The 23,197-nt window shown below is 65.1% G+C and overlaps 2 protein-coding genes and 1 long non-coding RNA gene across 4 annotated transcripts; 1 reads left to right on the forward strand and 2 right to left on the reverse strand.

Moving 5' to 3' along the window:
* Positions 1-3,056: 3,056 nt before the first annotated feature.
* LOC119518588 (nascent polypeptide-associated complex subunit alpha, muscle-specific form-like) lies at positions 3,057-8,739 on the reverse strand. Its single transcript, XM_037815797.1, has 10 exons — positions 8,669-8,739; positions 8,348-8,585; positions 7,900-8,036; positions 7,593-7,817; positions 7,316-7,540; positions 6,296-6,425; positions 6,043-6,192; positions 5,827-5,891; positions 4,288-4,675; positions 3,057-3,563 (listed from the first exon to the last, which is right to left on the reverse strand). Exons 1-10 carry the CDS (start codon positions 8,737-8,739, stop codon positions 3,057-3,059), a joined length of 2,136 nt encoding a protein of 711 aa, XP_037671725.1.
* A 6,305-nt stretch (positions 8,740-15,044) lies between these two features.
* On the reverse strand, positions 15,045-17,161 carry LOC119518553. 2 transcript variants are annotated; one of them, XM_037815772.1, is made up of 3 exons: positions 16,496-17,161; positions 15,848-15,904; positions 15,045-15,618 (listed from the first exon to the last, which is right to left on the reverse strand). In XM_037815772.1, exons 1-3 carry the CDS (start codon positions 16,730-16,732, stop codon positions 15,445-15,447), a joined length of 468 nt encoding a protein of 155 aa, XP_037671700.1. In that variant the 5' UTR covers positions 16,733-17,161; the 3' UTR covers positions 15,045-15,444. The 2 variants fall into 2 exon arrangements, with proteins under 2 accessions (XP_037671700.1, XP_037671699.1); XM_037815771.1 differs by lacking the exon at positions 15,848-15,904 and adding an exon at positions 15,905-16,035.
* Positions 17,162-21,818: 4,657 nt separating this feature from the next.
* Positions 21,819-22,958, forward strand: LOC119518558. Its single transcript, XR_005213803.1, has 3 exons — positions 21,819-21,950; positions 22,065-22,346; positions 22,650-22,958. It is a non-coding gene; the product is annotated as an uncharacterized LOC119518558 (long non-coding RNA).
* The last annotated feature ends 239 nt before the right edge of the window (positions 22,959-23,197 follow it).

Raw genomic sequence — 23,197 nt, forward strand, 5'->3', positions numbered from 1 at the left:
TTCCTCTCCCGGGTCTGTAAACAGGGAAAGGCGAGGGCCTCTCTCCTCACCAGCGGGGCCATCGTCGGGCGCATCTCCGTGGGCCACGACTTTGACTGTTCGCTACTGAAGACGTCCCAGCTCCTGTGAAGTTAGACTAACTCGTTAGAAATTGATCAATTGCAAATCATGCCTGTCTCGAAGAAAAGAGTCTGCCTGATGTTCTGTGGGGCCCTGGCCAGTCCTTTACCTCGTCTCGCGGCCCTGGTTTGGCGTTCTTTCTCTCACGGATCTACAGCTGCCCAAATCCTCCCTGACTCACCTTAGTCTCCCCGCCAGTTCCCGCATTAGTGAATAAAGTATGTCTTTGACATGTGCTTGCTCTATATTTGTATAAAAATTGTTTTTAACGTTTTGAAAATCACATATTGACCTTTTCTTCCTGCCTTCGTACCTTCCCATCCATCCATCCATCTATCCGTCTTTCCTTCCTTCCATCCATCCAATCATTTATATCAGAATTAGAATTCAGAAGTGAGAGGGCTGGCTCATTTAAGAACATGCTTATTTGAATTAAAAACTGACCAAAGTAAGTCTGATGATGTGGATTGGTTTGCAGCGAGGACCAGCTCTGCCTATTTGACTTTGTGGTGACATTTCCATAAATCGAGTGAACCAAATCTGCAAAGCCTCAAGGTTTTCCTGAAAATCGATTTCAAGCATCTGTTCAATAAAAAAATATACACAGTACACGGGAAAACACAACCTCTAACCGTCTAAACAGACACACGCGGGTGCTTTGACCTGGCCCTGGTGCCGCGGCCACCGTCCCCAGCTCCCCGTCCCAGGCCCGCGGCGCTGCGAGCTCCTGTCAGGTGGGCCTGGCACCTGCAGGGCAGACAGGTGTGTCCCCCGGGTGCCGCTTGCTAGTGAGTGTCTGTCGGACACGTGCCTGTCCGTGGGATGGACCTGCCCTCCTGGCGACCAGTGCCGGGCCAGGGTGGCCCACATTAGGTCATTTTGCAAGAAATATCAACTTTAGGGGAACCCAGCTTTTAAAAAAAAATGTAGAGGCACACAAGCAAAAACAAATCAAAACCCGCCCACCACCCCACTGGTTTCCAGACGTGGCCCGGGCGTCCGGCGTCTGAGTGCACGTCCAGGTCCCTCTGTCCGCTTTGGGTGCCGGGCAGAACGGACGCACCTCCCTCGTGCAAAACAAGACGACAGTCGGAAAGTGGCCCCGTGAGAGCGCAGTGATTAGGAAATTCCGCCGGAGCTGCCCCCACCATTGGCCGTTCGGGCACCACTGCCAGCTGGCTCCACGTGAGCTCCCACGGCCCACCCTGCTCCAGCCGCTGCCCTCGCAGCCACGCCCACCACCCGGAGGACACTTCAGCCCAGTGCCCGTGCCCTGTCCCACGTCCCCGGCGAGGACCCGGCGGCAGAGTGTGGGGTGGGGTGGGGTGGGGTGTGGTGCCTGCTCAGCCGCTCGGCCTCCTGAGGCCCCTGCTCTGTGCACCGGCCCACGTCGGGGCAGCATGGGGTCTGTCAGTTCCGGGCAGGGAGACCCTGAGGGACCAGGGGGAGGGCCGGTTGCCTCTTCCTTCCAGCAGGCGGTGGGGGCCGAGGGGTTCACACTGACCCCCGGGAAGCCCTGTTTCCTGCCTGCTGAGGACGGCAGTTTCCTGGCCGGCTCCGGGGCCTCGTGTGCCGAAGGTCATTTGGCCCCAGATGATCTCACCCACCAGCCTGCCCTGCGCCAGGCATCCCCCCGTCTGAGTCACGCCCTTGGCTCTTCCCGAGCAGGCCTTAGCCGAGGGGCGTCGCGGCCCAGGCACAAACCAGAGCGTGCAGGTCCCCGCCCGGCTTCCTGGCGGTAAACAGTCGGGGCTTTGGGGAGCTGGGAGGGTCCCCACGGCAGAGAAGCAGAGCAAAGGGGAGGTGGTCCGCGGGTCCGAGCAGCGCCTGACATCCTGCCCCTGAGCCCTCCCCGAGCCCTGCTGTCTCGCCTCCAGGGAAGGATCCAGCTGGAGTTGCCTGAGCCCCGGCCCCCACGCGTCAGGGCAGAACCCGCAAAGACCCGGGCCCCTCCCAGCCCTCCCCCCGGCCTCTCTCCCAGCCTGCCCGAGTTTCCGGGTACGGGGCACCCCCAGCCAGGAGCCCGGCACTGCCCACTGCAGCCGGATGCTGGAAGCCAGGCCTCCTACAGCTCACCGTCCGGCCCTGCCTGGCAGATCAAGTCCAGGGCTCCATCCCCACGGCAGCCCCCAGTGCCTCCCAGGGCTGGGAGAGCGGGGCCCACAGCGGCCAGCTGACCGGGGCCCACCGTGGAGGGTCCCTGCTGCAGCTCCTGTGCGACGGGGGGCCCGACACACCGAGCACCCCTCAGTGGGGAACAGAGAACGGATGCTGCCAGAAAGTTCCCCGGGGGAGAGCCGCCAGGGGCACTGACCGGATTGGCCTTGAAGAGACCGGGTGAGGGGTCAAGAGTGATGCAAAAAGATACATAGCGTGTGACACTTTTTACATCAAAATTTAAAACTCGCAGCAAGTGTGTTGTGACGGGCACGCGTGGGCTGAGCCAGTCCGGCTCTGGCTTCGGCCAACACAGGGTCTCCCCACTTCACAGACGGGGATGGAGGCTCAGGAGGGAGCGGGTGGTCCGAGCTGCTTCCCGCCCCACCCCCCGCCCGGCCCCCCACGGCGGGGAGCCCCAAGTCTCTGAGGATTCACGTTTACAAGGAAAAGTAGGGGCGAGCAGGCTCTGGGCAGAGGCGGCAGCTGCTGGCCCCTGTGCAGCATTCAGGACAGTCACTTATCTCACAACTGGAACAAAAGACATCGGTGAGACCCTGTGGGGCCGCCCCTGGCGCTCAGCCCCGGCCTGGCCTGTGACTGGCCAGCAGCGTCCCCAGCCCTGTCCCACTCCCGTCTCCAGGCCCCGTGGACTTGGGAACAGTCCCTGACCCTGGGGGGCGAAGTCCGGGGACGGTGACGGGAGCCGTGGCATGAAACGCGACCTATCCTGGACCAGGGGGCCCGGTGGAGCCGCAGTGACCGTGTCCCCTGGCGGTTTAGGACCACATCACGCTCTCTGGCCATGCCTGGGCGGGCCCTGGGCCCCGGGCGTGTCTCCCTTTCGGGCTCCCACGGGGCCAGCAGGGGCGACGCCCAGAGCCCAGGACGTGCGGCGCGTGGGGTCGGGGGTCTGAGCTCTGCGACACCTGCACCCCCAGCCCCGGGGCAGGGTCACGGCTGCCGTCCACAGGAGGGAAACTGAGTTGGGTCCCACTGGGAGTGTCACTGAGGGGTCTCTGGGCGGAGTGGGGGGCTGCAGGCTGCAGGGCCCCATCCCGGGCGGTGGCAGGGAAGCACCTGCCAGTTTCGGGTTTTGAGAGGAAACGGCGGCCACCCTGCACCTGCCCCGCACGGGGTGGGGACGTCCCACTCCGCATGGCTGGGAGCCCGGGCCGAGGGCCAGGCCGGGGGAATCGGGGTGTCCCCGGGTGCTCGGCGCCCCCGATGCTGGCAGGAGACAGTGGGGCTGACCCATGGCCCCGTGCCAACTGGTGTCCTCGGGCCTGGTGGGGACACAGAGGCGCTCTGTCTGCCACAGAGAGGGCTCAAAACTGGGAATTTCACCTAAAACTTACATTTTTTTGGCTGCTCTTTAAAACTCAGATTTGGCCAAACAGTGACCTGTGCTGGGCAGTGGCTGCCCCTTTAGATGGGCATGGACTCCCCAGTTTACCAGGGCCCTCGCCTTGCTGGAGGCCCAGCGGCTCCCCCACCGTCTCCTCCCTCCTCCTCTCGTTCGCTCTGTCCCCCTCCCCCTTGCTCTCCCTCCCCCTTGCTCTCCCTCCCCCTCCCCCTTGCTCCCCCCCACCATGTTTGTGTCTCCTCCGTCTCTCGTCTCTCCGGGCACAGGCTCTCTCAGCCTCAGGGAAGCCACATGAACAAAGCTGGCAAACCTCCCCCTCGGGACTGACCTTCTGGAGGGGGACAGACTGTCTAGACAGACACACAAGCTGACGGGCAGCGTGTCTGAGGGGTGAGGGCGGAGGGGTAGGGGGCAGAGGCCTTGCAAAGGCCGTTTCAGGAACTGCGGGACCCAGGGCTGGGCTGTGCGGGCCCCGGGAGGCCCATGAGAGAGGAGCCAGCTGGGCGGGGGACACGGGGGGCTGGAGCTGGGGTGACGGGGTCTGCAGGGCCTGTGCTGTCACCCTCCTGTGTCTTTCAGGATCTGGGTCTAACCCTTGTTCTAGAAAACACTGCAGTGGTGGAGGAGCAGGAGTGGGCTCTGACAGCTGTCTGTCTGTCCGTCTGGGGCTGGAGAAACGCCAAGATGACAGCAACCACCCGGGGACCCCTGGGGCGAAGCCACTGAGATCCGGGAGTGGGGTGTGTGCCCCGGGTCCCTGCTGGAGTGGGGGAGCCCCCCGCGGGGCTCGATGGGGTCAGGAGGCGGCCAGGGCTGGGGCTGTGTGACAGGGGCTCTGGGGGGCTGTCCTGAAGCACGGAGGGGCGGTGGGCAGGGCGGGGAGGACAGGAGCTGATGGCGAGGAAACCCCCGTGGGCGGCCTGGCGAAGGGGACCCGTTTTTGAGGAAGTTCCCAGCCGCGATGGGGCAGCTGGGCCGGGCGGGGCCGGCCCAGAGATTCGGGCCCACAGCTGGGGGGTGCACGGCAGCAGCCTGGGGCACGGGGTGCGCACAGGGTGGGGGGTGGTATGCAAAGGTCCCTCCTGCTGCCCCCCCACCACCACCCCCCAGCACTGTGAAGGTGGGGATTTCCAAGTCATTCAAAACGCACCCCGATTTGGGAGGGAAGGAGGAAGCGCTGGAGCCCGCGGGGGGGGGGTGAATTCCTCAGTTCCTCTCGGCTTGGCTCCCGCCCTCCCGTGGCCCCCCCGCGATGGTGGGGGGAGGCCTGGAGGCAGGGGCGGGGTGGGGGGCACGCACCCCGATTCCCCAGCGAGGGGAGCAAGGAGGGAGATGGGGGGCTGATGGGCACCCCCATTGTACAGTGAGGAGACGGGCCTGGGAGCCACCGGGCTGAAGGTGGATTCGCACCTGGCCCCCCCACCGCCTCCCGGCGACCTGGTCCAACCTCAACCCAGCCCGGGTGGGGTGCGCAGAAGCAGAGAGGAGCCCCCGAGTGACAGCCCCAGGCACAGACCCTCTCAGGCCCCCGTCACCCCTCAGAGTGGCCCCCTCCCCACCCTGACCCCCCCGGTGCCTCCACCCCTTCCCCTGTGGGCCATTCGGCCTCCCCCACGCCATCGGGGCTTGGGGACTACGACCCCACCGAGCCCCACTCCCGGTAACCCCAACATCTACAAATGAACCCCACGTTCAGACTCAGGGTTTCACCTGAGCCTTCGTCTCAGGTGTGTTTCCAAGGCCCTGGACCCCCCGTGGGCAGGGCCAGCAGCTCCCACCGCTGCTAACGTCACGCTGCTGCCTTCTGGGGACCCGTGCTTGGTGCCAACCCCCGAACTTTAGCTGCACAGACTGAGCACCCCAAAATAAAGCTGTCAATCCCAGTGTGCGTGTGAGGGTGAAACGTGCTCCCCAAGAGGTTCCAGAGAAGCAGGTGCTCCACTTTCACGGGGGAAGAGGGGCCGGGCCGGGTGCTGCTGCTCGCTCTGCTTCCGGCCCGTCCGAGCCTCGGGAGGGGCCTGACCCGGGTGCCAGGCGGCACCTGCCCTTGGGGTTTGCTAGACTGGAGCAAGAGGACCCCCTGTCGGTTCTCAGAGGGCTTGGAGGGGGACCCCAAGGCTGGCTTTCACCCCTGGGGTGCTGGTTGCACAGAGGGTCCTTCCCTTTGGGTGAGGAGGCCTCACTTCGTTCCACTCTGGGGAGGGCGTTTGGCGGAGCAGCAGCGCAGCGGGGGGTCCAGTCTCCAGCCCTGCAGCGGACGTGCTGTGTGACCTCAGGCCAGTTCCTAGCCTCTCTGAGCCTGTGTCCTCATCTGTATGACTAGGTCCTTGAGGGATTTCCAGGGGATGAAAAGGCCGTCCCTGCCCTGCCCTGGGCCTCAGTTCCCAGGAAGCTGCCACCTTTGTTGCTGCTGGGAAGGACTTCTGGGGGTCCCTCTTCCCTTTGGGGTCCTTCTTGGTTAACCACGGGTCTGGCCCTGGCTGCCCCTGGGGACTCGGCTGAGCCGGGCAGCTCTGCATCCACAGATGCTCCCCTGGGGTCCCCCGGGCCTGGGTCCGGGGCGGGAGACAGGGCCTGACCCTCCGCCATGTCCAAGGGAGGGCAGGGCCAAGGATGGCTGGGCCTCGGGCAGAACCAGCCCTGCTCTCCCACCCTGAGCAGCCGGGGGGCCCCTGTGGTGGGGGCTCCTGTCTGCTCTGCCCAGGAGGCCAGGCCAAGGGCAGGGGTGCCAGAGACCGGCCTGGAGCTGGGGCAGGGGTGCAAGGCCTGCAGCGCCCAGGGCCTGTTGGGAGGGCCCTAGCTGCCAGGGGCCAGCAGACATTAGCAGGCTGGAGCCGTGCCAGGCCCGAGGGGAGTGGGCAGTGACCAGGGCGGTGGGCAGGATGCGGAGCAGGGAGACAAAGCCAATGGCCGCTCCAGAGAGCCACCCTCCACTCTGCTTTCCAAGGCCAGGGAGCCACTCAGGAGTGGGCTGGGCACCCCGTCCCCTCCCCCCTTTTCCTGTCTGTCCCCCTGTTCTCGACCACCGTCCCTGATCTTTCCAGAAAGTGCCATGTAGGATGTGTGAGTGGGCAGGGCACATCCTGGGGGCCTGCAGCTGCCTGGGCCCCTTCCCGGAACCCTCTTAGCTGCCCCAGGCCTCGGGTCCTTCCTGGACAGTCCTCAGGGTGAGGCTGTGATCACTGGGGGGCCTCGGGGGGCCCAGCCAGGGGTCTGGCAGCTGGTGGGGAGGGGACATGCTGGGGAGCAGGAGCCAGGCCAGGGCCAGGGACCAGGTGAGAAGATGGGGGCCGGGGTGGACCCAAGTGTGGGCAAGTGGGTTGGCCCCAGATCTGCCCACTACCCACTTGCATGAGGCCCTGGAGGACCCCCTCTGGCCCATGTCCTTCCTGTGGAGGAGGTGGTGGGCGAGGCGGGGCAGGGGCGACTGGACTTCACATCCTTAAAGCCATCGCAGCGGTCCGTGACCCCTGACCCCCAGGAGTCCCTCCGTTCTCTGGGTGACCTTGGCCACAGCAGCCCCTCTCCAGAGAGACCCGGGACCGTCCCCTGGCCCAGGCTGTCCCCTAGAGTGACCCAGGCCACATGCTGGCCTCCATGGAGAGGTCAGGGGGCGCAGGCTCACCCGAGGTCACACACCCTCCACCCCGGAGCCGGCATCCTGCCCGTGACCTGCCGTCCCCAGGGAGCTCGGACGCCGGGAGCCCCGGCCCATCAGCAAGGGCCACCCGTGGGTCCATCTCATGTCCCGGGGTCCAGCTCTGGTGGCCTGGGCAGGCCACTCCCTCCCCTGGGCCTTGGCTTCCCCATTTGACGGCGGCTATGACGACAGACCTGGAGTCTAGCGATGTGCTCAGACGTCCCTCCCTGCGCGGCCTCAGCGGGCAGCGCTCGCAGCTGTGAGCGCATGAGACGGGGCCAAGTTAGGGCTGAGGATGCGAAGACTCACTCCCGGGCCGGGGGGCGTCCACCCCGGGCCAGCGCTGCTCCGGACGCCGAGGGCGTGACAGGGAGCAGTGACCAGAGGCCAGCGGGGGGGATGACGACACAGACGACGCAGGAAACACCTGCCTGTGGATGGGACGCTGGAGGAAGGGGACGGGGCAGGCGTGGGGGCTGCAGGTAGAAACCAGGGTCAGGGGGCCTCGCCGAGAAGACGATTCTGAACAAAGCCCTGAAGGGGGCCGGGGGGAGCTGGGGGTCCTGGGAGAGGAGGCAGCGCGTGCCAAGGGGCTGGGAGAGGAAATGGTGTGTGCCCCAGAGGGGCGGCCGGGGGTCGGGCCTGGATCCCCGAGTGCTCCACTTCTGACTCTGCATTGGAGGAGAAGCCCAGAGGGGCACGAGAGCCGCGACTGACTTGGTTTTTCTCGGGTCTGGGGTGCAGGCCCAGGACCTGAGGCCGAGCCCACACTGCACCCCTAGGCCGCTCTGTCCTGCGGGGTCACCCGGCTTCCCCAGGGCTCTAACGTTTCCCTCCACAACGGGCCGTCCACCAGCCAGGCCCACCGGGTGGACACCGTGTCTGCTGGTTTAATGGCGAGAATGTAACAGTCCAGCCTCGGATCCAGAACAATCCAGAGAGGGGCCAGAGGCCAAGGGTCGCCGGGCACAGACAGCCAAGCCCTCTCCCGGGGTCTGCGAACAGGGCTGGACTGGAGAAAGGCCTCTGCAGGACTCCAGATGGAGCCCCTGCCTGGGACCCACATCAGTGGTGGGGTCCCCATGAGGGACACCCGGGGGCGGGGGAGAAGCCACGTGAGGACGGGGCAGAGGCTGGCGCGAAGCAGCCTCCAGCCAGGAGGCCGGGGCTCTGGATGGGCGCGGCCGCCGCCACCTGGGCTGACTTCCAGCCCCAGAGGTGCAAGAGTCATCCGGCGCGGGGCGTTTTGTCACAGCAGCCCCAGGAAGCGACGGCAGCAGGGAGAACGTTCCAGAGAACAGCCTGCAACCGGGTGGAAGCAGGGGATGGGCTGGGAGGGCAGATCCCCCCACAGAAGGACAAGGAATGGAGACCGGGGCCCACACCGATCCCAGAGCTCGGAGCTGCTCGGTGGCAGCCTCTGGCGCAGGGCCCCCAGCGTCTTCTCACCCCGCATCACCCCAGCTTGCCCAGCTTGGATGCCTGATCACGCCACTTGACCCCTGCTTTCCTCTAAAATGATGCAAAGAGGACTGACTCAGTTTCCACCCCACAGGGTCAGGTGCATCACCAGAGCCTTTTCTGCCTCAGGCTAAATTCACCTGGGTCCTTCACCACTCCTGCAAGCGGATTTCAAGCTGTCCTTCCCTGGCATCCTCTACAGGGTTCCCATTACTCATTTCTGAGGGAAGACACATCACCACTCTGACCCTCAGTCTCCTCATCTATAAAATGGGCTTATTTGGGCAACTAGTCAGCTAGGGCCCTCACAGCACCTGGTACATACAGCAGGTGCCTAATAAATCCAAGCACTACAAACTATCCTCTCAACGGGCCGAGGTCTTTGTTTCCGCACCAAGCAGTCAGGTAAATGCACACCCCTGCGGCGGCTCCACTCCCACGGCGGTGCCAGAGGGCCAGGGTCCCAGGTCCCAGACGGTGGGGAAGGCGGTGCCCTGGGCATGGGCAGCGAGCAGCCAGATCACCCACGCCCCCGCCCAGCTTGCTCGGGGCTGCCTGCTCCACCATGGGCCTGGCGGCTGACATACCGCCCCGGGAGCTGGCAGGGAGACAGCACTGCCCTGTCCTCCCTGGGCACCCCCACTCGCCACCACACACCCACAGGCAGCCGCAGGCCTGGCCAAAGACACTTGCTCTAGAGACGGGGAGGCTGGTGTGCCTCTGCTGTAAAAATACTGGTTATTGCTTTTCACATTAAAGAGCCAATGATGGTTTTTCCAGGCCTCAGAGGTCTCCATGGCCTTCGGAGCCGCCGGTGGGTAGGGCCTGTCCCTGCCTGTCCTGGGTGCTGGGACAGACCCTGAGGGGTCTTGGGCATGTGGCAGCCTCTGTGCTGCCCCTGCCGGTGCCATTGGGCACGGCGGGGACCCGCCCTGGCACGCGGCTCGGGGAAGCAGGAGAAGTTCCTCGTGGTGCCTACGATACGGTCGGGCGACTTGGACGTGAGCTCACGAGAGCCAGGACGGGGGGTCCCTGCTCACCGAGACCCCGAGGGTCCTGGGCTGGTCCCGCTGTCCAGCTCTGCACCCCGGCTGTGCGGCCATGGCTTCCTCTCCCCCCAGAAGGCCCCCCCAGAGTGAGGTGTCGCAGCAACTGGGGGGCTGGGTGCGCCATCTCAGAGGCCCCCAGACGTCTGAACCAAGCCGGCAGCACCGACACACGCTCGGCCGAGGCCTTGGCCATCCTGGCTTCCAGCTCCTTCCACGGAGCCCTGTCCTCCTCCAGACAAAAATACCGCTCCGCCCTGCAGCCCATGGCCCACGGCCCTTTCTCGTCCTTGACACCGAGGCCTCTCCCACACCCACATCAGGGAGGACGGGGGATGACATGCAGGGAAACCAAGGAACCCTGGCCCTGGCTCCCCAAGTCTCCCAGGCTGGGGGCGGCTGAGGGCCATGCCCGTCACCGGTTCAGAGCTGGGCCTTTGCACCACTGGGCACTTCATCCGGAATGAACCATCTGAGACATGGCTGCCACAGTGGGTTGGGGGCTGGCGCTCCCAGGACCCCCGGGCCAGGCCAGGTGGGGCAGGACCCACGCAGCAGCCCTGTGACCCGGCCATGGGAGCACAGCCCCCTGCAGAGTGTGGTGGGTCTGGGTCCCGGGTCCTGGGAAAGAGCCGCCAGAGCCTGGTGGCCCCTGGATGCCCACATGAGCCGCGGCACCTAGAGCCTCTCTTGGGGATGATGAGCCCAGGACAGCTGGGAGGCGGCCCGGGCGAAGCCATGTGGTGGGGTCAGGGGTGCCGGGGAGAGCGGGTCAGCCCGCCATGGCCCCTCTCCCCAGGGCACCTAGGAGCCTGGCGGCCCCCGGGGAGGACGGACGCTCAGCTCCCTGCCCCCAGTTCCTGCTAGAACCGGCTGAGGGCAGGTGCTCTGGTGGGAGCCGGTCCTCAGCCCGAGAGCTGGGGTGGGGTCTGGACCTGCCACCTGCTCACGGGGACTTGGGAGCAGCACCTGCCTTCTCTGAGCCTCAGTTTCCCCTGCCTGTGAGCACGGCGCCTTGGGCAGCCCAGGAGGAGCACTTCCTGCGCCCCCCGTCTGCAGGCCGCTCTCCTCCCCGAGCCGGAGCGGAGCACCCCCGCCTCCAGCATCTGTCTCTGGGTGGGGCCGGGACGCCCAGCCCAGCACCTGTGGGCCCCAGGGCCACCTGCCCCAGCTGTGCCATGTGTGGGCCGGGCTGACGGGAGGTGAGTCAACACCAGGCTATGTCAACAGCGCCGGGCAGCGCGGCTGCCAGCAGAGGCCACCGTGCCCGCCCTACCCGCCCCTGCCCCTTACCTGGGCCGCCCTTCCCGGGAGCCCGGGGCACCGAGCAGCTGGCGGACGCCGGGAGCCCGCTGTCCGGCGTGGAGGGTGCCCGGGACATGGAGCCGGAGCCAGAGGGCGTCCGGGACGGGGCTGGCCCTGCCGCCAGGAGGCCACGTGGGGGCCGGCGCTCCCTGGGCTGCTCCTCGAGCCCCTTTCCCGCCCTCCCGGGCCTCAAGGCGGGGGCGCGCGGGCCAGGCCGGCAGTGGGCTCTGGGAGCCGGGGCCTCTGTCCCCCAGGAGCCGGGCGGGAGCTGGGCCGCGTCGCTGTCCGTGGGCTGCTGGCCCTGGGGAGGGGATGGGCGGCCGCAGGGCTCATGTGACGGGGCGGGCCGGCCGGGGGGGCTGCAGGGGAAGCAGCCAGCTGTGTCGCCGCGATAGTGCGGCCGGCCGGGCCCCTGGCGCAGCTGCGCGGCCTCTTCCCCCACAGGAACCATCTGCGCCCGGCCCTGCCCGCCTGCCCTCGGGCCGTTCCGGGCTGGCTTCCCAACAACTTCCTCTCTGCCTGAGCCGGCAGCCTCGGCGACAGCGGCCACCCGTCCGGGCCTGGGACCGTTGGGCCGACGGGCCCCTGTTTCCTTGACCTGAGGGTGGAGGTCAGGCGCCCGGCTTCCCTCCCGGCCGGGCCTCCCGGGCCCTGCCCAGTGCCCGGCCCTTCCCTCCAGCCTCTCCGCCTGCCCTCTGCCGGTCCCAGGGACCCCGGGGTCCCGAGCACCCCCTTTCAGTTTGTCCTGCTCCCAGGGCCTGCTCTGGACAGGCCGGCCTGCAGCCTTAGTGGGGCCCCTGGGCCCAATTTCAGAGCTCCGGGGATCCCAGGACCTGGGGGTCATGGGCAGAGGAGCCTTAGGGACCAGGACCCCGGCTTCTGGGGGACGCCAGGGTGAGCGGAGGCCCAGGGGCCCTGAGTGGACGCTTGGACCCCTCACCCAGCAGGCAGGATGGGTTCCTGGGGCCCCCACCCCCAGGATCTGCTCCCCAGCAGGAGGGACTCCAGGCAGCCAGGGGGTGTCCTAGAGGCCCCCACCCCTGGGCACCCGGCGAAACGGGGAGATGTTATGAGTGCTAATAATACCCCTTGTGACAAGACTCAGAGGCCGGGGAAGGGGGAGCAGCAGGGCCTTGGGCGTCGGGAGCCGCTGGGCACCTTCCAGCCTCGTGCCTGGGCCCCGGACCCTCCCGGCCACCGCGGCCCGGAGCCGCCGACTGCTGGGCCACTGTGACTGGCTTTAATTTAACTACTTTTCTTTGCAATGCCCACTAATGGTTAGTAATTTGAGCGGGGCAGAGAAGCCACCCGCCCCCGATGTGCTTCCTGGAGTGTCTTTCCAGGCCGTCTCTGCTGTCACTTTCTGGCCCCCCTTCTAGAACCCTCCGAGAGAGGTGGGCACGGGCAACTCTGTCTGGACTTCATCTCCCCCCTGGCAGGGGTCTGTGCAGGCGGGGGTGGGGGACACCCCGCTTCTCCATGGGCATCCTCAGCTGCTTGTGACACCTCTGGGGCTGGGGCTGGGAAGAGGGTCCTGCAAGCTGGGAACCAGCCCCAAAAGTCCCTGTTGTTCTCACGCCCCCTTGTCACCCTGCTCCGGGCTGGGTGGGATCGGGAGGCGGGGCCCAGGGGCTGGCGGCCTTGGTGGAGGTGATCTTCACCCCTCGCCGTGGAGGGGACAGTGGCTGTCCCTTGTCCTGGGCGAGGCCAGGGGTCCAGGGCTGGTGGGTGCTGTCAGGCCCGTGGTCACTGACCACAACGACGGCAGCTGCTTCCCACGCTGCAAGCCGCCGGAGTCCAGGTCGGGCGATGGGAGGGTCTTGCGGGCAGCAGACAGAGCGGGTGGCAGCCGCCCCTCAGCCCCGGGCAGATGTTCAGGGTGGTGGCTGCACCTGCGTCGGCCCCCCTCCCGCAGATGGGGCACTTCCGCTTTCGTGGGAGGCCCCCAGCTTCCCTCCCTGTCCTGCTGGGCTTTCTAATCAGCAGGTCTGCGGGCAGCTGGGGGTGGGAAGGGAGAAGAAAGTTCTGGGGCTGCCCCGGCCCCTTGGCGGCCACCTGGGGGAGGGTGGCTGGGCCCGCGGCCCCTCCCTGCCGGCTGGGCGGTTGGTGCTTGTGGGGAAGTGGACGTTGGCTGTGGCTTGCGGGGGGCCGGGAGCCCAGGAGATAAGGGGCCAGGGGAGGAAGTGACAGCTGGCAGGGCGGGGTGGGAGGTAACAGGGGGAGGGGGCGTCGGGGTCTGCCCCCCAGGCCCTCCCCTGCTCCTCTTTTCTCCCTCCCTCCCTCCTTCCTTCCAACAAACGACTGTGGGCCCACCCGCTGGGGTTCCGTGGGTGTCTGAAGGGCCCATTCCTGCCCTCTGGGAACTTATAGTCCAGTGGAGACACCATCCAATCAGTAAACCACCGCCACCGTGGCCTGCGGCACAGTCAGGGATGTGGCATGGAAGAGGCGACTGAAGGGTTCGTCAGAAGCAGCCGGCCACGGCGGGAGAACATTCTAGGGGGAGGGGCCAAGCAGGATTCATCTCAAGGCTTCAGGGAGTCTGTGGGATGCTGAGAGCTGGAGACAGATGCGTGGGGGAGCGGAGGAGTGGAGGAGATGACAGTGAGTGGGGGAGGTCTCTTCCATAGGATCCATGTCTAACTTCTGCCCCAGCTGGTATGTGGGCAGCCCCCAGGGATGGGTGGATGGATGGATGGATTAGGTGCATGGGTAAATGGATGGACGGACAGATGGATGGATGGATGGATGTGTAGCTGGATGGATGGACAGATGGGTGGATGGATGTGTAGATGCTGGATGGACAGATGGGTGGATGGATGGGTGGATGGATGGATGGAAGGGCAGATGGGTGGATGGGAGGATGGATGGATGGATGGATGGATGGATGGATGGAAGGGCAGATAGGTGGATGGATGGGTGGATGGATAGATGGATGGACAGATGTGTAGATGGATGGATGGATGGATGGATGGATGGATGGATGTGTAGCTGGATGGATGGACAGATGGGTGGATGGATGTGTAGATGCTGGATGGACAGATGGGTGGATGGATGGGTGGATGGATGGATGGAAGGGCAGATGGGTGGATGGGAGGATGGATGGATGGATGGATGGATGGATGGATGGAAGGGCAGATGGGTGGATGGATGGGTGGATGGATGGATGGAAGGGCAGATAGGTGGATGGATGGGTGGATGAATGGATGGATGGACAGATGTGTAGATGGATGGATGGATGGAAGGGCAGATGGGTAGATGGGTGGATGGGTGGATGGATGGATGGATGGATGTGTAGATGGATGGACGGATGGAAGGGCAGATGGGTGAATGGATGGGTGGAACCCCCTCATCAGCCACATCTCACAGAAGAGGGACCGTGGCTCATGGGGGTGACATCCCCAGTCACAAAGCCCTGAGGAGAAGGATTTGGGTCCCAGGGCTGTGCCCCTGACCTGGCACTGGCATCTGGGCTCTGCTCCCTGGCTGACACTCTGCAGCCAGTCAGGGTGGGTGAGAGCAGGGCATGGGATCCTGCACCCCAAGTCCTCCCAGAGCTGGACCCCATGCCAACCCCCAGTGGTTGTGTCTGAGCAAGCCCAGGGCCACCACGGGCGCCTGGCCTGGGGGTCGGGTTCACGTGTGGGACCAGGGTTCCCTGTCTCAGTCCCAGATGCACAGGGCAGGGCCACCTGTGGGGTCAGCTCGGAGCCGAAGCCACTACTGGTGACAAACGGGGGGCCGTGGGGGTGCTTAGCGTGTTTTTGTGCCGTCGACCCCTTTGGCATCTGGTGAAGCCTATTGGCTTGCTCTCAAAATAAGTTTTCTGAAGGATAAATTCAGAGAATTACCAAGGAAACCCAGGACACTAAAATGGTTATTAAAATATTTAAACAATCGCTGGTGCGTTGAATGTTAAATAAAAAACAATCTGGACTTGGTAAGGAGAGACTTTATTTCAAAGGCTTATTGTAAAGGGGAGAGGTCTGCAGGCATCTCAGGAGTCGGGCTACAGGGTCTTCTACAGAGAACACACAGGGTGTGGGCAGTGGGACACAGGCAGGCTCATGTCATCTCAGGAGATGAGAGAAGACGCCGGGCTGGGGTGGCCCCCCATTTTCTTCAAGTTGCCCTCAAACTTCAGGGTCTTGGGGAGGAAGGGGAGCTCAAGCAAAATTTGGGGAACAAGTGTTTTGTCCCCATGGGCACACGTGTTTCGGCTGCTCATCTGAGGCCGAGAGCGGGAAGGAGGGGCCCTGGCAAGGCTGAGCCCAGAGGGCGTTTTCCAGAATGCCGGGGGCACGGGGTGTGGGCAGGGAGGGATTTCGCAAACTTCGCCTTCTCGGGGGTCACGGGGCTCGGGGGCGCTTCTCACTGCCGGGGCCGCGCTTCTTTGCGTTTCTTTGGGTATCGGAGCCGCGATGCGTGAGCCACATCTCGAGGTCTCTGCGACACTGCCGAGCGTCCCGGAAAGAGGAGGTGCAGCTGCGTGGCCGTGCCGTGGTGGCGACTCCCGACAAGACCTGTGGGAACGTGTCGGTGCCGTGTCCCGCTGCCCGCCCACCCCGGAGCCAGCCTCGTCCACGCTGGAAGGAAATGCCACTCTCTGCTAGAGGTTAGTGACCTGCAGAGGCCAACTTCAAAGGGCCCCTGAATTCTAAGTAAATAACTGGTGTTCCGGACGGGCCTGGTCCTGCCATTCTGGGAAGCCAGTTCCGGAGGGTTCCGGAGTTGGAGATCAGTGTTACCCACCCCTGCTGGGTGACCTTGGGCAGGTGACTCAACCTCTCTGTGCCTCGGTTTCCTCACCTGTAAGAGAAGATGGCTACTGGAGCTCCTCCTGGTGTGTGCGAGGCTTGGACGACAAACCCAAACATCCTCCCTGGCTCAGTGTCCGCGGGGTGAGCCCGCGACTGAGGGCGCTGTCGGTCCTGGGGCCCCTGAGCGTGAAGGAGCCAGCCCAGGGGAAGACAAGAATCCCCATCGGCCCAGTTAGCCCTGCCCTACTCCAAGGCTTGGCATCTTGTTGCTAGAAAGTTCTTCCCAAGTTAAACCGAAGGGGATCTCACTGCAGTGCAGTCACGCCCAGTCTCCTTCCCCGAGAAAGCCCTTTGAAGATGAGAACCCAGCCGTTCCATCTCCCTGCCAGCACCCGCTGCGTTCCTCCTGGGTACCCCCTGCAGCTCCCCACTCCCTGGCCCACCCACCTCACACTGCAGCGAGAGACCTGTCTAAACCGCAGTCTGATCCCTTCCTCCCTGCTTAAGCCTCCCGTGGCTGCCCAGGGCCCCAAGGTGAAGGCCGGACCCCTGTGCCGGGTCCCCTCCTCCAGCTGTGTCCCCAGTTCCATCCCTTAGTGCACAGAGCTGCTCCCGGCCCCTGTGGGCCTTCCCCACTCACCCCGAGCCGGCAGGGCCCCTCCTGGGTGCCCACGCCTGCCCCCATCACACATGGTTGCTGCAGGTGCCGGTGTCCCTGGGCGGGAGCAGGTGGGGAAACACACCAGCCCCTCCGTCCCAGGCGGGCCCTCCCTGCCGTCGGCAGTTCCCCTTCTGTCCCGCCCCCTGCCCTCTGCTCCCAAGCTCTGCCCCACACACAGCCCGAAGGCAGCAGGGGGACGGTCAGCGGCCTTGACATCTGGCTGTGCAGGCAGCTCGGTCACCAGGCCTGGGCATCAGGACAGATTGTCCCCCCACTGCTTGGGATAGATGCTGGGAGCCCAGGCGCCTGGGCCAGGAGGGGGGGTTTCTCAGCCCAGGTGGACGTCTGAGGCTGACAGTGGGTGTGGAGCAGGGAGCCCTGGGGTCGGGGCTACTCACCGTGTGACCTTGGGCAAGTCCCCTCAGCCCCCAAATTTGCTCACTCTGTCAGCAAAATGAGCCCCAGTCAGGCAGAGTGTGGGGCTGCCCCGTGACCGGGACAAGACAGAAATAAAAATCCTGGCCCCAGTGACCGAACACCTTCTAGGTGACAGGCACCTCTAGGTGCAAGCTATCTTGGGGTGCAGGGCTTCTTGGGGTGCCAGGCTTCCTGCATGTTTCTCGAACGGCTCCACCTTGGACGTGGGAGCTGTGGAGGATGAATCTGTTGTTTGCAGCTGCCCGGTGTGGTCGTCTGGTGCCGCCCCGTTGGAGTGTCAGTGGTGGGTGGGCATGGGTGGGGGCAGGCTGGTTTCCGCCAGCTGCTGGGCTCCAGGCACAGGGGCAGGCTGAAGGGAAACCGAGTCAGAGACAAGACACCACCAGCAGTGCAGGGGGCTGAGAGACCCTCACGCACACAGGGGTCTGTGGTCTCCAGCACTCTCTCCCCTCCACGTGCTCAGCCACTCTCTCTGCTCACGTGTTTGTTGAGTGCCTGCTGTGAGCTGGGGCAGGGGTTGGGGGCGGCCTGCTGGCTCTGAGATGTCTGTGGGGGACACGGACAAGCAAGCACGAGACGGAACAGACGAGCCTCTTCTCCCCGGAGCGGCTCACCCGGGTGGGCTTCGGGTCCCAGGGCGTCTCGGAGGAGGCGGCCAGCAGCGGACCTGAGTGGCCTGGTGTGCAAGGTCCTGGGCCTGCCCTGAGGCAGGAGCACCCCCAGGTTGGCCTCTGACCCCATCGCACTGCAGACCCGGAGGCCAGGGCCTTGCCCCTTGGGGCTCAGGGTCCGGCTGCTCCAGATCCAGGAACAACCTCCTCTGCTCCTCAGGCCGCTGAGACCCTCCCAATGCAGGCAATGCCCCTTCCAGGTGATGGAGACAGACTCCCAGGCTGGCTGGAGGCAAAAATATGGTGCATCGGGATATGTTTGGATGTAAATATTTGCAGCCGTGAGCGGAGCTGGGAGATGAGGTCTTGTTACCGAGCAGTCCCCGCGGCAGCCGGGAGCGGCCAGATGGCACCCTCTGCAAGCTGCGTCCTCCTCCTGCTCGCAGGCAGTGGGGGGAAGGGGGGACAGGCCCGCGGAGGGGGGTGGACAGCTTTCCTGTGCCCCAGGAGGCCCGGGTCTGGGGCCTGGCCCTGCCCGCTGGTGCCCACGTCACTTCTTGAGCCTTGGTTTCTCCAGCTGTCGAGCGGGGCATGGTTGTGCCCCCTGTCCTGGCAGCAAGGAGGACAGCGTTGGGGCTTGGGGAGGGCTGGGGGTGTGGGGGGTGCGGGGTCGTTGGAGTGGGGTGGGGGATGAGAGGCATGCCCCGCAGCTGGGGAGGGGGCTGCTGCTGCTCCTGTCTCAGCCGCTCTTGGCTCCGGCCCAGGTGCACACCTGTGGTCCCTCTGGGTAGACCATATGTCTGCTTTGCTTGTGGGCCCCCTCCCTGGGGAAAGGCTGTCTAGCCTCCCCCAGCCACCCCGGGAGCCTGGGAATCCCACTCCCCTGGTCCATCCGGCAGACCTGCCCAGAGGTGACAAGGACTGGCAGAGACGGGGGCAGTGAGCACCCAGACTGGACTGTGGGATACCTCCGCTCAGGAACTTCCATGGCTCCCCACCCGCCACCAGATCAAGGCCAAGTCCAGAGCCTAAAATTCCAGTCCCCAAGCAAGCCATTCTCCCGACTCATCTCCACTCTGCAGCTTCCTGACAGCCATTTACAAAATCTCCCTCTGCTGGAATGACCCCACTGTCCCTGTCCCCTGGGGTGTTCCCCACTGTCCCTGTCCCCTGGGATGTCCCCACTGTCCAGCTCAAGTCTCCTCTCTCAACATGATGGAGTCCTGGGTGGTTCCGGCAGGCAGAGCCCTCAGAGATCACCCAGTGCAGGGGTTCAGAGGGCTCACTGGAGGGGGCTCAGGCCGGGGTGGGGATGGCTGCAGCGCCCTCTCTAATCTCAGGTGGGGAGACAGGGGCCTGGGGGCTCAGGGACTTCCCCAGGGTCACCAAGTGGTGAGCAGCAGAGCTGGGACTCCATCCCAGGCTGTGCACTCTGAGCAGGGGCAGGGGCAGGGCTTCAGAGGCACAAAACTGACCTGCTTGTATTTCAGCTGCAAGTCACAGAGGAGCCAACCAACAGTGGTTTAGCAAATAAAGACATTTAGTTATCTCATGAAAATGGCCACGCAGCCCGGAGGGAGGCGGTTCTGGACAAGGTGCGGTGAGTCGATGCCATCAGGAGCCCCGGCTCTTTCCAGCTGCATGCGCCGCCATCACTCTGCGCTGGCTTTTTGTCTTCTGGTTGTCACCTCTCAGTTCCAAGATGGCTGTTGTAGCTCCAACTATCACGACTTCTGTCCACTGCATTCAAGGAAGGAAGAAAATGGAGCCAGTAAGGAAAGTCTTTCCCAGAACCTCCAGGCAGCCCTCCCCTTCTGGGCTGATGGCTAGACAGGGTCACTGGCTGTGCTCGGCTGCCAGGGAGGCTGGGAAGGCAAGCGCCTGGCGGTGGAGTGGGTGCCACGACTGGCCTCCTCCCCCAGGCTGGGTGCACTGCAGCCCAGACCGCGGCTGGCTCGGCAAGGAGGAGGCAAGGAAGGCTGCCTGAGAGCTGGGGGCCGTCCTCTGGGGTTTCACTCGGAGGAGAGTCGGCCTCTGCTCTGTGAAGGCAAGTGGGGTCCACTGGGTGCAGGGCAGACACAGGGCACAGCCAGGGCCCTACGGAAGCCCCCAGCCCCACTCCAGCCTCCGCTCCGGCCTCCCCGGGGCTGCCCTGCTGGGGGCACCTTGTACTTGTCCCGCATTGGAGGTGGCGCCAGTGGCAGCAATTTCTCATTTTCTGAGATAATCGTCTCTATCTCTCTTCGCTGCTGGAGGGTCTCTTTGGACAAGGGAAGGAGAAGTGGCCTCGCACAGCCCTCAGGCTTGGTTGGCTGACCGGTGGGGGCAGAGGGCTCAGGACAGGAAACAAGCCGCCAAAGGGCGACCCACGAGGCCCCCTGTCCCCCCATTCCGCGGTCCTTGCTTGGGAGGGGTGGAGCCGGGCCTGGGGGAGACAGACCTGCCCGGCTGCACAGGGGTCGGGGCCCAGCACGGCGGGTGGAGGGCGTGGGGCCTGTGCTGGCCGGTGGCAGCCCTGTGGGGCTTAGACAGGAGACGCGTCCCCTGCCCCCAGGGCGGGGAGCAGGTCACCCAGCAGCGACACCTCTCTCCTCTGGGACCCCGACTTTCCGTCCCAGAGCCCACCCTCCCACCTTGCCCAGCTCCAGCGGTCTCCGGGGGCCTGCGGGAGCCGTGGTGACCCCTCTTCACGCAGAGGCCCTCAGGGATGCCTCCTCCAGGGCCGGTGGGCGGTTTGGGCTTAATGTGCAAGCCCGTCCACCGCCCCGCACCGAAGGGTTGCCTTTTGGAGGCAACTCCCTGCCTCCTTCCTCGGCACTACGTGACGTTTACGGCTGTGGGGGGCTCTGCGCTGCTTGTTCAGCCTGGGCGCCCACCCAGAGCCGAACCTGCCCGCAGCGGGGGCCCAGCGAGGGCTCAAGAGAGCGAACAAGGGACCAGACGAGGCCTCCTCCGGGCATCTGGCCACCCGGAGGTTTCCTTTCCAGACGGGGCCACGAGGAAGGCACTTCCCCGAACCCACAACGTAACACAGGGCTGGCAATCCACGGGGGCCCCAAAGACGGCCGGCAGGTGTCCAGGGAACCCCGGGCTCGGTTGGGGGCACCGCCGGGGCTGCACTTCCTGTCTCCTTGGGCGGCTCCCTGGCCGCCGAGGCCTCGGTTTCCCCCTCTGTCAAACGGGGCTGCGAGAAGGGGGTTGCTCCCGGAGGAGCCCGGGCGGGGGCGGGGGCTGCGCCCTTCCCGTCCTGAGCTCGGACAATCGCCGGGGTCCTTGTCTGCAGATCCGCTGGGGCCTGGGCCGCGGCCGCCCCTTATCTCGGTTCCTGGGAACTTCCCGCAGCCAAAGGTGCCGGGAGATACGGGCGGAGCGCGGGGCCTTCCGCCGGGACGCGATTAACTAACAAAAGTAGTTGCCGGTGGGAAAACCAGCCGCGGGGCCGCCATCTGGCCCTGACCGGCCGCTCGCGCCTCGGCTCCGCTTTTCTCCGAATTTCTCTCCCGGGGCCCGGCCCAACCTGGGGCCGTTTCCCTCTGAGCTAAGTGGGGGGACCCCCGCTGCGGGGACCTCCGGAGAAGCTTCGGCCAAAGTCCGCAGCCAGGCCCGAGGGGCAAACCTGGGCACCCCCCCGGAGGGACCCCCCCCAGCCCCCCGACGGCTCCCCGCCAGGCCGCAGCTGCGTGCTCCCCGCTTTGCCCCCATTTCCTCCACTCCATTTCTCGGTGCCCGTCCTCACCTCCCCCCATGCTTTGCTCTCTGGCACCTGCACTTGTATCAGTTCACATCAGCCCCAAGTCTAACCGAATCCAAAAATACTAACCCAGGGCCCATCTGCCAGCCGACTGAGCGCAGACACGCGCTGGTTCCGGGGCGCCTGGCAGCCAGCAAGGCTGTTGGAGACGCACCTGCTCCGGCCCCTCCCGGCCCAGCCCTGGCAGCCAAAACAAGCCCCTCCGCGGGGCGGCCGCCCCCAGCCGGAAGGGAGGGGGGGGGATGTGCCCCCCCAGCGCCTCCCCCGCCAGCTGGGAGGCGGGGACCCCAGGCCCAGCCGGGCCCTCTGCAGGGAGCCCCTCCAAGGCGCAGCCCAGGGGTCGGCTCTGAATGCAGACAGAGCAGCCGGGCGGGCCCCGGACCACCCCCCCTCCCTCAGATCTGCGCCCAGGTGCACCCCCTCTCTGGGTTCCCCCAGCTTGGCCACCGCCCACCACCCCTCCCCCAACCACCGCCCCCAGACCAGTGATTCGGGTCACGACTCCCAGGCACAGCAGGGACAGGGTGACAGGTGGTGAGCCGCCGAAGCCCGTCATCCCGAAGAGAGAGGAAAGTAAAGGCCCATCGCATGGGGCCTGAGGGACCCCACCTCCCGGCTCAGCAGCAGGGGGATGGTGGGTCCTCCCAGGGCTGGGCTGAGAGACTCTGTTGCTTTTATCTTTGTTTTGGGAGTCCTGTTAACACCTGTCTAGCAAGGCAACGAACGTCGTCACTGGTCTTGTTTCTAGAGGGAAGAGAAGGGACACCAGGCAGAGGCCTCCTCCCTCCCTCCCTCCCTGAGGACAGTGATGGTAAATCTGGGAGCCCAGCGAGGAGCCTCCCGGAGACTCGGGACTCGGGGGCTGGCAGCTGGACCGGGGTGGCGGCGGCAGGCGGAGAGAAGTAGCTGCAATCAGGATGCAGCTTGAGAGAAGAAACAGCAGGACTGTCTGGCAGATGGGGAAACTGAGGCCCTAGGACTGGCCCTGCCTCCTGCCTCCCCTCAGGGCTCACCCCAGGGTCTGGCACAGGTGGGTCCTCAGCAGTCACCTGCCTGACTTGGGCACGCGGGGGCGGGGGGATCCCAGGGAGGTGTCTCAGGCCCCAGGCCCCGGTGCAGCCCTCCTTGGTGGGGGAGGCTGGGTCTTCCCTGCACACACACACACACACACACACACACACACACCCGCTCCCCAGCGGCCTCTCCTGCCCCCTCTATGCCCGCTGGGCCGTGCCCCAATGCCCATCGGGGTGTGGTGAGCAGGGACCTCTGCTGGGGGGGTGGGGGGCAGGAGGCCTCGTTTTCAGGCACTTCTCTCCCCTTTCTCCTCTAGGATTCAAACCCAGGGTGAACTCCGTGTTCCCACTGCCCCCCGCCCTCCTGTCCTGAGCTGTGGCCTCTCAGACAATCCCTGGGGCCCTGCTCCCCAGCCCTGGCCACACCCCCGGGCTGTCTCCCTGCTTGGAACCCCAGTTTCTCCGTCTGTCAAGTGTGTGTTCCCCTTGTGTGTTCACTGAGATTTGCCTGGTCTGTGCTTCCGAGCTTTTCTGACTGCAATCTGCAGGGAGAGCTGCACCCCGTTTACGTGTGCTCCACAGGTAACGTGTGTGTTGTTCGGATGCACGTGTGTATATAAACTGTGTGCGTGTGTGTGCATTTAAAATGCTGCATAAAGTGATACTTATTTACTCTGTGTGATGTTTCCTTTTCCTTTCTCTAGCTTTTTAGCCTTTTTATTGTGAAATACACAACCTGTCGGGTAGTGAAGCACATTAGGAAACGCAGGGCCTCGCAGCCCCACGTGTCCTGGGCCACCCCCATCACCTCCAGCCTCCCCAGCCGTCACCTCCGGCCTCCCCAGCCCACCCCCCATCGCCTCAG

Source organism: Choloepus didactylus, chromosome 22, assembly GCF_015220235.1.
Source record: "Choloepus didactylus isolate mChoDid1 chromosome 22, mChoDid1.pri, whole genome shotgun sequence".
NCBI lineage: Eukaryota > Metazoa > Chordata > Mammalia > Pilosa > Megalonychidae > Choloepus > Choloepus didactylus.

What these genes read in the sequence shown, in the direction of transcription:
- LOC119518553 (XM_037815771.1), bottom strand. Translation starts at nt 16,732, where the DNA reads ATGTCAAGGCCGCTGACCGTCCCCCTGCTGCCTTCGGGCTGTGTGTGG. An exon ending in AGGGGCCCTGCCGGCTCGGG is followed by an intron (nt 16,036 to 16,495) that starts GTGAGTGGGGAA and finishes CTTCACGCTCAG; the next exon opens with GGGCCCCAGGACCGACAGCG. An exon ending in GTAGCCATCTTCTCTTACAG is followed by an intron (nt 15,619 to 15,904) that starts GTGAGGAAACCG and finishes ACGTTCCCACAG; the next exon opens with GTCTTGTCGGGAGTCGCCAC.
- LOC119518588 (XM_037815797.1), bottom strand. Translation starts at nt 8,739, where the DNA reads ATGCGGGGTGAGAAGACGCTGGGGGCCCTGCGCCAGAGGCTGCCACCG. An exon ending in CCCCCGGCCGCCCCTCTGGG is followed by an intron (nt 7,818 to 7,899) that starts GCACACACCATT and finishes GGCCCCCTTCAG; the next exon opens with GGCTTTGTTCAGAATCGTCT. An exon ending in CCTTCCCAGCAGCAACAAAG is followed by an intron (nt 5,892 to 6,042) that starts GTGGCAGCTTCC and finishes CGTCCGCTGCAG; the next exon opens with GGCTGGAGACTGGACCCCCC.